Source organism: Carcharodon carcharias, chromosome 3 (assembly GCF_017639515.1).
Source record: "Carcharodon carcharias isolate sCarCar2 chromosome 3, sCarCar2.pri, whole genome shotgun sequence".
Classification (NCBI taxonomy): domain Eukaryota; kingdom Metazoa; phylum Chordata; class Chondrichthyes; order Lamniformes; family Lamnidae; genus Carcharodon; species Carcharodon carcharias.
In genome coordinates this window covers 65,252,701-65,264,053 of record NC_054469.1, presented here as the reverse complement: position 1 = coordinate 65,264,053, position 11,353 = coordinate 65,252,701, and the positions used below count along the sequence as shown (strand labels likewise).

Genomic DNA, 11,353 nt, shown 5'->3' with positions numbered 1-11,353 from the left:
ACGTTTCTAATTTAAAACACTAAAACTAAAGACCTTTCTTTGACAATATCAGCCTGTCCTTTAAGACAAAACACCTAAAGGGCAGTTCAGTGTTCAGTGGTGGCAACCATTTTCAGCAAGCAGTTTGTCCCCAAAGTGCATCTGTAGAGGAAATGAGTGCTGGTCAGGAGCAAAATAGCAGTAAAAGATTAGTGTCCATTTTTGCTCTGAATTGCATTACTTTTTCAGGTACAATTTGGAAGCAGAGCAGTGGAGAGCTGACAGTACTAGTTCTGAATAATACTTATTTTTGTTGATGAGAAAATTATTATTTTGATTATAACATCTTAACATTTTTTTCTAAATTTTAGTAATTTGAATACAAATGACTGACTTGTGAAACCTTGTACAGGAAGACCGATAACAGCCGAAGTGGAAGTTATGCAACATATAACGAACTTTTGTGCTACTACTTAAAATTTAACACGCAGCATACCATTGGACATCCCACCCGCCCAAACACAATGATTGTCTAAACAAGCTCTGATTGATGGTTGCTAAGAACCATCATCTCCTGGTTGGTTAATTGCAGTGTCAGTCACTACATCAGTTGTCACCTCATCATTTTAAATCATTTTTGGGGAAGTGTATCAGCTCGCTATAAATATCAAGCAGCTTTTGAGACCTACCTTGTGCCATTGAGTAGAAGCTTGTGTTCTGGAAGAGCCTTTTGCGAAAGAAAACATATAAAATGAATTATAATACAAATTCCAAATCATCTTTTCGCAGATTAACTATACGGTCAAATTCAGGATCACAATCCGCCTATTCCTCACCAATTCGTCGCTCCTTCACAAAAACAACGGCCTATTCTATCCCATCTACTGCCTCAAGTTGGCTGAACAAGAGCACTCCTGGAAAAATGTCTTCTGGAGATGACCCATCAGACTTTTACCTATTGGACGCTGTAAGCGATGAATTCAAAAGCAGCCGCACCGATGAGAAAGAAAAAATGATTCACCTGAACGACCGCTTTGCCAACTACATCGAGAAGGTGAGGTCTATGGAGCAACAAAACAAGGTGCTTACAGCTGAACTGCAGGATTTGAAGGGCAAAGGCAATTCCAAAATTGGCTCTGTCTATGAACAGGAGATTAGGAAACTAAAGCATGAAGTGGATCAGATTTCTAAGGATAAAACCAGAATTGAAGTGGAAAGAGACAATTTGTTGGACGACATCCGCAAACTTAAAACTAAGTATGATTGTTTATTTTTTTCCTTCCCTTTTTTAATGTAACTGCGTGTCAGGGCTTTGGTGGGATTGGAGGTGGCGTGGCGGGGGGGTGCGGGTGAGATCGAAACTACCTTCTTCCGATTTCAAACTGGTAAAAAGGAAAGAAGTTTTTAGTGATTAGAATTTCGTCAACTTCAAATATTTCATAAACTTAACAATCTATTTTTTATCCCACCCAAAAGATCCAGTTTGAAAATAAACAACAAACAGATGCTAAGAGATAAAAACAAAAAAACTGCGGATGCTGGAAATCCAAAACAAAAACAGAATTACCTGGAAAAACTCAGCAGGTCTGGCAGCATCGGCGGAGAAGAAAAGAGTTGACGTTTCGAGTCCTCATGACCCTTCGACAGAACTTGCGTTCGAGTCCAAGAAAGAGTTGAAATATAAGCTGGTTTGGCCAGCTTATATTTCAACTCTTTCTTGGACTCGAACGCAAGTTCTGTCGAAGGGTCATGAGGACTCGAAACGTCAACTCTTTTCTTCTCCGCCGATGCTGCCAGACCTGCTGAGTTTTTCCAGGTAATTCTGTTTTTGAAACAGATGCTAAGGCTCATTTTGTTGCGCTTCCCCAACTGCACTAAATTTGAAAAGCCTCTAGAATAAATGCATCACAGTTGTCCTATTAAGCTGACATTTTGAAAAGTGTGATGGTCTAAAAGTCCACTGGATGCTTTGATAGGTTTTTTAAAAATCTTGTTTAATTTTCTATTAATTTACATGAATAAAATAATACTAAAATATACCAATGTTATTTTTCTCCAGCAAATTATATTAATACAGCCTATTGAATTAGATTTACCTGACAGAATCTATTTGATGTTAGTCTTCTTCTTCTTCTTGAGTTCTCTGCCCAAAGGCAGGTCAGCCTGCAGTGCCATGACCCCCACCATGGGTAGGGCAAGGAGGCAGGTCCCAAATCCAACCAGAGGGGATCAAACCCTGTGCTGTTAGCAACAATCTGATCCACACCAGCCATCCTGCCCCTCAAGCCGTCTGAGTCACTGCGGCAGCATGCACTTTTACATTCATATTGTAGCCTGGAGCTATGCATTATGATGGTAAAGGCTCCAATTTCTTTCCATCACATGGCTGACCAAGAACCTCTCCCACTTTTACTGCCTGCATTGGGGTATGTTAGAAGGATTTATAAGTTGATACTGAACCTGTTTGGTTATGTTATGAACACACTTTCCTTGGTCATCAAATCCTGGAGTGGGACTTGAACCCAGAGCTTCTGGCTGAGAAGCAGGGATGCAACTCACTGCACCACGAGTCATCCTTTAGTTTTAAACATCTTTAATCTATATTCCTACAAAAATTATCATGAGCAAAGTAAAACTAAATCCAAAATAATGACTATTCAGTCCCCTTGACAATCATATTGCTGGAATAAAAATCAGACATGTTCTATAGCCAGTGAATGAGTCATCTCACCAGATTAAGGCCATGATATTGGGTTCTGTAACACCTTGGGTGCCATTGCTGCAGAATCCCTGAAGCCATTAAAATGGCCCAACCATGCTGCCTTCACTTTCTGGCCGCATGGCACCCCATTCTCAGCAAAGAACTAGAGCGGATGTATAATTGTGTTGCTTTCGTATGAGGATTGTCTGATTGTGAGGTCAATCAGACCTTTGGGTTGATTTGCCACGCGTCGTTTAAACTTGCTCTGTGCATGTCCACTGAGCATTGAACTTCTGCTAATGCAAGGTTGGTGGAAGTACTGTGGCTTGCTTTTGGAGGTCTGTTGGTGAGCTTGTTCATTGATTCAAGGAGGGCAGATGATTTTGTCACCTGTAGTCAGCAATAGATATGAGGGCCTGGTTGCAGTGTATCTGGGTCTGCAACATGTCCAACAAATGGAGCAGTGGCAGGACAAAGGTGAAGCTCTGTGAAGAGGGAGCAAGAGGAGATCTCTCTATAGAGGGCCCTACATACCAGCGGTTTTTTGTGTGTTCCTTTTATACCTCCATCTGAACCCCACCGGAGGCAACTCAGGTTCACAAGGCAGATGTCACAGAACTGTGCCATCTACTTCAACAAGACCTGAAGCTACATACAGGGGGAGAATGATGCTGCAGGTGGCTATAAAGATCACAGTGGCATTAAACCTCTATATGACCGTTCCTTTCCAGGTGGGAGCAAGTGACATAGTGTGCCCTCCATCGATACATCTGAGAGATGACAGAGCTCCTGTAGGCCTGCAGCAATGATTGTATTATCACAGAATCACACAGTGCAGAAGAGGCCCTTCGGCCCATCAAGTCTGCACCGACACGTGAGAAACACCTGACCTACCTACCTAATCTCATTTACCAGCACTTGGCCCATAGCCTTGAATGTTATGATGTGCTAAGTGTTCATCCAGGTACTTTTTAAAGGATGTGAGGCAATCCACCTCCACCACCCTCCCAGACAGCACATTCCAGACCGTCACCACCCTCTGGGTAAAAAAGTTTTTCCTCACATCTTCCCCTAAACCTCCTGCCCCTCATCTTGAACTTATGTCCCTCGCGACTGACCCTTCAACTAAGGAGAACAGTTGCTCCCTATCCACCCGGTCTATGCCCCTCATAATCTTGTACACCTCTATCAGGTCGCCCCTCAGTCTTCTCTGCTCCAATGAAAACAACCCAAGTCTATCCAACCTCTCTTCATAACTTAAAGGTTTCATCCCAGGCAACATCCTGGTGAATCTCCTCTGCAACCCCTCCAGTGCAATCACATCCTTCCTATAATGTGGTGACCAGAACTGCACACAGTACTCCAGCCGTGGCCTCACCAAGGTTCTACACAACTCCAACATGATGTCCCTACTTTTGTAATCTATGCCTCAATTAATAAAGGGAAGTGTCCTATGTGCCTTTTTCATCACCACACTAACATGCCCCTCCACGTTCAGAGATCTATCTATGGACACACACACCAAAGTCCCTTTGTTCCTCAGAACTTCCTAGTGTCATGCCGTTCATTGAATACTTCCTTGTCAAATTACTCCTTCCAAAGTGTATCACCTCACACTTTTCAGGGTTAAATTCCATCTGCCACTTATCTGCCCATTTAACCATCCTGTCTATATCTTCCTGTAGCCCAAGACACTCAACCACCCGGCCAATTTTTGTGTCATCCGCAAACTTACTAATCCTACCCCCTACATAGTCATCTATGTCGTTTATATAAATGACTAATAATAAGGGACCCAGCACAGATCCCTGTGGTACACCACTGGACACTGGCTTCCAGTCACTAAAGCAACCTTCTGTCATCACCCTCTGTCTCCTACAACCAGGCCAATTTTGAATCCATCTTATCAAATTACCCTGTATCCCATGTGCATTTGTCTTCTTTATAAGTCTCCCATGTGGGACCTTGTCAAAGGCTTTGCTGAAATCCATTTAAACTACATCAACTGCACTACCCTCATCTACACACCTGGTCACCTCCTCAAAAATTCAATCAAATTTGTTAGGCCTGACCTCCCTCTGACAAAGCCATGCTGACTATCCCTGAGCAAACCTTGCCTCTCCAAGTGGAGATAGATTCTCTCCTTCAGAATTTTCTCCAATAGTTCCCCTACCACTGAACTGAGACTCACTGGCCTGTAGTTCCCTGACTTATCTCTACAACCCTTCTTAAATAGCTGAACCACATTAGCTGTTCCCCAATCCTCTGGCATCTCCCCTGTGGCCAGCGAGGAATTAAAAATTTGGGTCAGCGCCCCTGCGATCTCCTCCCTTGCCTCCCTCAGCAGTCTGGGACACAAATCATCCGGACCTAGAGATTTGTCCACTTTTAAGCCTGCCAACACCTCCAATACCTTGTCACTCCCTGTATCAATTTGCTCAAGAACCCCTTGGTCTCCCCAAGTTCCATACCTTCATCCTCATTCTCTTGTGTGAAGACAGATGTGAAGTATTTATTCAACAATATACCAAATGTCCTCTAGCTCCACCCTTGGTCCCTAATGGGCCCTACTCTTTCCCTGGTTATCCTCTTCCCATTGATATACTTATAGAATATCTTGGGATTTTCCCTACTTTTACCAGCCAGAGCTTTCTCATATCCCCTCTTTGCTCTCCTAATTGCTTTCTTAAGCTCCACCCTACACTTTCTATACTCCATTAATGCCTCGGCTGATTTGCTTCCCTTGTTCCTGCTAAAAGCCTCTTTTCCTTCTCCTCGTATTCTGAATATCTCTGGTCATCCGTGGTTCTCTGGGCTTGTTACTCCTTCCTATCACCCTAGAGGGAAGATGTTGAGCCTCTACCCTCCCCATTTCCTTTTGGAAAGCCCCCCACTGCTCCTCTGTAGATTTCCCCTCAAGTAGCTGTTCCCAGTCTACCTTGGCCAGATCCTGCCTTATTTTACTAAAATCTAATCTCCCCCAATCCAAAACATTTTTTTGCAACTTGTCTATTTCTTTGTCCATTGTGGTCGCTATCACTAAGATGCTCCCCCACCACCACCTCAGCCACCTGTCCAGCTTTATTCCCCAGAATTAGGTCCAGCTCTGAGCCATCCCTTGTTGGACCCTCTACATATTGACCTAAAAAGTTCTCCTGTACACATTTCAAGAAATCCACTCCATCCAAGCCCATCCAATTAATGTTGGGAAAGTTGAAATCACCTAATATAATTACCCTATTGTTTTTGTTTTTACACACCTCCGCAAATTGTGTTCTGTCCAAAGACTGAAATGCAGACTGAGCAGGTATGTGGATTTGCCAGGAAAATGGGAATCCTAATGGCGCCAGGATCTATTAACTGTTGCACATGGATCTGCAGAACGCAACTCCCCCCCATATCAAGGGGAAGATATAAGGGAACTAAATGGGCTGCCATTATCACATACAATTGGTGTGCGAAAATGCATATGTCGACAAATGCCCACTATCCTGGCAGAAACCACAATGCTTTCATTCTGATGCCAATCCTTCATCATGGTACCCCAAAAATAACTAGACCGTAGCTGCTCAGAGACAAATGTTATTCCCTCGACACCTGGCTAATGGTCCGTCTGCCACCTGACCATGTGAGAGCATGGACATATAACAAGAACTATGAAGTCATCAGGAACCAGGTGAAGCAGACCATCAGCATGTTGAAGCATCAGTTTTGATGTGTGGACCACTTAAGGGAAGCCTAACTGTACACTCTGGAATTTATCTTGAAGTTTGTGTGGTCGGCTGCATCCTCCACAATAAAGCCTTCGTTACCACCAGGAAACAGGAGGAGAAGGTGGAGGAAGCGGAAGAGAAGGCAGGAAGGAGGCATCCAGTATACCTTTATTCTGGATGGTCTGTCTGTGAGCAACTGATCAGACTCCACTTCTCACAGGACATCTTCCCTTTACCACCATGGTTCCCCTATTTCCCCAACTCCCCATCCATCTGGGACACTCCATTACAATATGCCTTTAGCCAATATCCTACAATAAAAGCTATCAACCTTTCTATTACATCTTTATTCAAAACTACATCTATTTATATGAACAGAAATTAACTGATCATCTTTATGCATTATATAGTGCTTGTGTGTCCTTGTGCTCCCATGCACTTATATGCCAGTGGCTGCAACATGGATGGTGGAAGAAGGGGGTCTTGCAGGATGCTGTCAAGCAGCACTGGCCTTTGAGGGCCTGGCTTTGGACTGTGCCATCTTGGTATGGGCAGCAGCAGTATGAGATGGCCAACAGATGGGAGCACGAATGCTGTAATCCTAAGAGACGACAGCAGGTTCACGGTCCACAGAGCCACTGCCGCTCCAGCAACCAATTGCAGGAATGATTACTGGACTGCCATGAGAAGCTGCATGACTTTTGAGTGCTGAGATGAGCAGCCATGATGGTAGCAGTTTGGGTCCATTTGGTATGAATCTCATGATCTTGGTCTGAGCTTCCATTGCAGCACTGAGACATCGGGTGGCTTCCACCTGTGCGGCAGTGGAAGCTGAGACAGCAACTGCCAATCACTTCATCACGGCTGGAACCACAAGTGCTGGCATAGATTTGGCCACCTGTTCCAGGCTAGAAAGGATAGGCTCCAAGCTCTATGCTTTATTGGAACTGGACTCCTCCATGCTTCTTGGCAGTGACAAGGGATTGTCTTGTCAGGTCTGCCAATGCACCCAGCATCTTGTGTGTTTTCATCAGTATTCTCCTGTATGCAGCCCCATCTAAGTCCTCATCTGAGTCATCAGCAGAACTTGTCTGTGACCTCGCTCTCCATTGAGCTAGCACACAAGCTATCCTTTCTTCTGGCCTGGATGCAGTCCTCTCCTGCCCATTTACTCGTAATATGCAGGTCCCGACTCTATATTAGCCTCTAAAGTCTGCCAAGTATCATATCTGAGCTGGGAGCTGAGTGTGTCAGATCAAGTGATGGTGAGTCTTGAACATTGGTATGGCATTGCCTTTTTTCTTTACCTTGGGGCTGTTGTGACTGGACAGTTGGCAGATCTTGGATGTCTGAAAATAAAAAATCAGAAGGGGTGGTAGTTGATTAAGGGAGAGGGGGTGGGGGCTGAAGCATAAAGCAAGAGGTCCATGGTAACACCATCTGCAACTTGCACATCATGCCAGCTAGAAGATTGAGTATGAAGTGAGAGTTGAGAAGGGGCATAAGGCAGTAGCATATTGTCATTCTCAATATTCTCAACAACATTGGATGCTATGGTCTCTGTAGCAGCCAGACCCGGGATGTGAAGTGCAACCTCCTCCATCATGTTCAAAGGATGAAGGCCATTCTCATGGAGGGAGGATGGGTGGTGCCTGCACACAGCGGGTAGTGGATTTAACTTATTAATGGCCACTTAAGGCCAATTGAAGGAGGTCAACTGGGATTTTCCAATCAGCCTCCAGGTTCCCTAAGGTGGTAGGGGACAGTTTAGCTGACTGGAGGCAGTCTTCTGGCAACAGGCTAAGAGCACAGCACTATAAGCAGAGTTAGAGGCCCTCCCTGTCTGCCTGGGTTTAGCAACAGCTGCAGGCCACCCTTTATAGGGATTCCTATCTCATCACCATGCCTCCCACCCATCCCCACATTGGTGGCCCAGCTGCAAGGCCATTTTAAAATTTCAGATTTGAAAAATTTGGAGAGAGGGCACCTCCATTTTGAAGCCCTGCTCCTCACTTGTCTGCCAAATCATCCATCTGCTTTCAGGCTGGAGGGCCTCTGATTGATGCTCAAGCTTAAAGAGCCTGCCTGCTGTCCATTGGACAGTGAGCCCACCCTCTGGTCATTAATTGGTTGCACTGGGGAAAACCACATGGACTGACTGTTTTCCACACACTGTGGGATTCTGATTTGAGCCTGGTGGTGGGGTTCAGAAGCACACAGGAAAAATCCTGCATGAGGAGTTCACTTTTCCAGCCATCTGTTCCCCTTCCCTTTAGAGGGCGTTCCTTGGGGATCCGCTGGCCTTCCCATAGAAACATGGACTCTGTCTCCTTATTCAGCTCCATGACTAAAGCCTCCATTGCTGCATCTGTAAACCATCGGCTCCTCTCTCTGCCCTGGTGCTCCATTTCCTTCTGACAGTTAGTAGCACCCTCTTTTCATTCAGTGCAACTTTCCTTTCAGAGGGACAGACTGCCTTTAAGAGCTTCAGGCTAGTTGGAGCACATGCTAGCTTCACATGCTGTTAGCCACCTTGTTGTGATTGCATTCAGTCAACAGCTGAAATCATTTAAATGAGGCAGCATGAAGTTTGCGTACTGCAGTCCTCAACAGGAACGTTCACAGTCAGATCACTAATGACAACTCCTACATCCAAAAATGGGCCTTGATGAATTTTTAACCCTATCAATTCTTGTTGCCCCTTTCACCACTCCCTTCATCCTGCATTAAAAATGGCCAAACCGTTCAGCCAATCTCATATCACCAGCCTCTGGTTGACCCACTGAAAATGGTGTCCAGGGCAAGTCAGCAAATTCAGTGGGAAACTCACCAGTCAGATGGTAATGAGCCTGTGAATTAAAATATCCTGTATTTGGCTGCAGTTGGTGAGTTTTAAACTGACAGGAAAATTCACCCACCAAAATCAGACCTGTGTTGCAAGATTTTAAATGAGACATGGTTTAGAGAGCATTTACAGTAGGAATGCACCTCTGAAAATAAGGTGGCTTTCCTTTGTAAAAGAATATGAATTGTCAGAAATGTTCTGGAGGTGTTAGTGGAAGATTTGAGGATGAGGAGGGAGCTCATTTTACCCATCCATGCCAGAAGTGTTGTCCTTCAGTTATGAAGGGAAATATTGCAAGTTGTCAGCTATACTGTAACCTATCCGGTCAGGAAATCTATTGTGGTAATGTGGTAAGGTCATATACGTCTGCAGCAGGGAAAATTGTTGCAGTATAGTTTTTGCAATGTTTTACCCAGAGAGGTCTTTGCACAACATGCTCACGGAAATCCGAATTTGTAACAAAGCATATTTGTACAATGCCAATTGTAAAATCCATGCCACACGCAACTCACAAGAAAGGACAGAATGAGGGAAACCATTTGTCCAATTCTTCCATAGGTATGCAAATAAGGACAAAACGTTGCAAATTACACCATACAAGTATACATCTCTGAACCATAGTTTCAGTCTGTCTCTATTTTTTGGGATACAAGTGAATTCCAGTTAATGCCCACCAATTAAACACAATAAATATACAATTAACAGATTCCATTCTCTCTCTCCAAGTAAAAATTAGGATTGATATTCCAACAAAAGTTTAAAAACAAATTTTAAATCAAAAACCTCAATTTCTGTACCAAGCATTACATTCAGAGACATTCTCTCCTTTCAAAACCTTTAACGATTTCTTCATACTTATGTTTCTTTTTATAAAACAATCAGAAAATTGATGACTTGCGTCCACCCATTTAATTTTGGAGATTTCCTTCTTCTCCAGCATTTGTTTCGAGTCAGCAAGGTCAATATATAACCTTCTCTCACAGACCTTTCACAGAGTGTATATTATTCCACAACAAATGATTATCTACATAACATTCAATGGGTATATAATCTTCAGTATGTCCATTGGACAGAATATCACTTAAAAATTTTGACAAATGGAATCCTGAATCCACTGCCTCCACAAGAGCCAGTTTTTCAGCAGCCAAAATACTTTTAACAACTTTCTTTATTTGCTTGGTTTCTCAAGCTAAAGGACAACATTTTCACCCATTTGCTGAAAATATTATGAAACCAGCTGCACTAAAATACTCATTGGGAAGACTAGCGTGTGAAGCATTGCTAAAAATGGCTAGTTTATTGTTCTTTGGCTCACCTAAGAAAGGGAAGTAATTATTTCTCCAAATTTTATTTTCCCTTGAAACATTCTTGACTTTATACTGTTTCATCATAATATTTAACTCCAACACATCAAAACTAGATCTCTTCAAGGGTGAGTGCTCTACTAGTTCAACTGACCATTCAAGCTTCATAATTGCTCTATTTCTTAAATATAACATCATTCTGTTAGGACCTGGGATGGGAGTGACACTCTCCAAATAAGATTGTTGTTTAAAGCTCTGCCTAATGTCAAAACCAATATATCTAAAAGCCCCACAAGCCTGACTCCGAATTTCAAATTCTATCTCATCTTATTAATAATATATTTTCTAATATCCTGTCACACTCCATAAGAAATCATGAACATGCATCATGAAAATGCATGAAAGTTTTCCTTTATGATGGAGTATTGCATCCAATTCTGGGCGTCACACTTGTTAGGAAATAGAGATAGTTTAAGTTATTTGTATATTTAGGTTTGTTAGGAATAAGGTATACCTTTAAATTTAGGCTCAATTTATATTTTCTTCTATTTGTGGGTTAAAAGCTGAAACCTGGAATATAATTTCATTTTTGAGTGGAGACAGCCGGTCTGTTTGTGTACTTGTATTTCTAATAAGTTGTATGACCTTTGAAATGGAGAGCTGTTTTTTCAAGGCGGTGGGGCGGCGGTGGGGTTAATAATGGTTTAGGGAGCAAACAAGAGTAGAAAAAGACTAAACACTCCTTTCAGGTGAAGCAGCGCTTCACTTGCACCTCCTTCAATTTGGTCTACTGCATTCGCTTCTCCCTATA

The 11,353-nt window shown here is 43.1% G+C and overlaps 1 protein-coding gene across 1 annotated transcript in view; it reads left to right on the top strand.

Annotated features, from left to right (window-relative positions):
- Window positions 1-603: 603 nt before the first annotated feature.
- Window positions 604-11,353, top strand: part of LOC121275936 (glial fibrillary acidic protein-like) — a 46,511-nt gene continuing 35,761 nt past the window's right edge. The window contains exon 1 of the mRNA XM_041183824.1: window positions 604-1,236. Within this exon, the coding sequence (XP_041039758.1) occupies window positions 731-1,236 (506 nt within the window). The 5' untranslated portion in view covers window positions 604-730. The remainder of the gene's footprint in view (window positions 1,237-11,353) is intronic.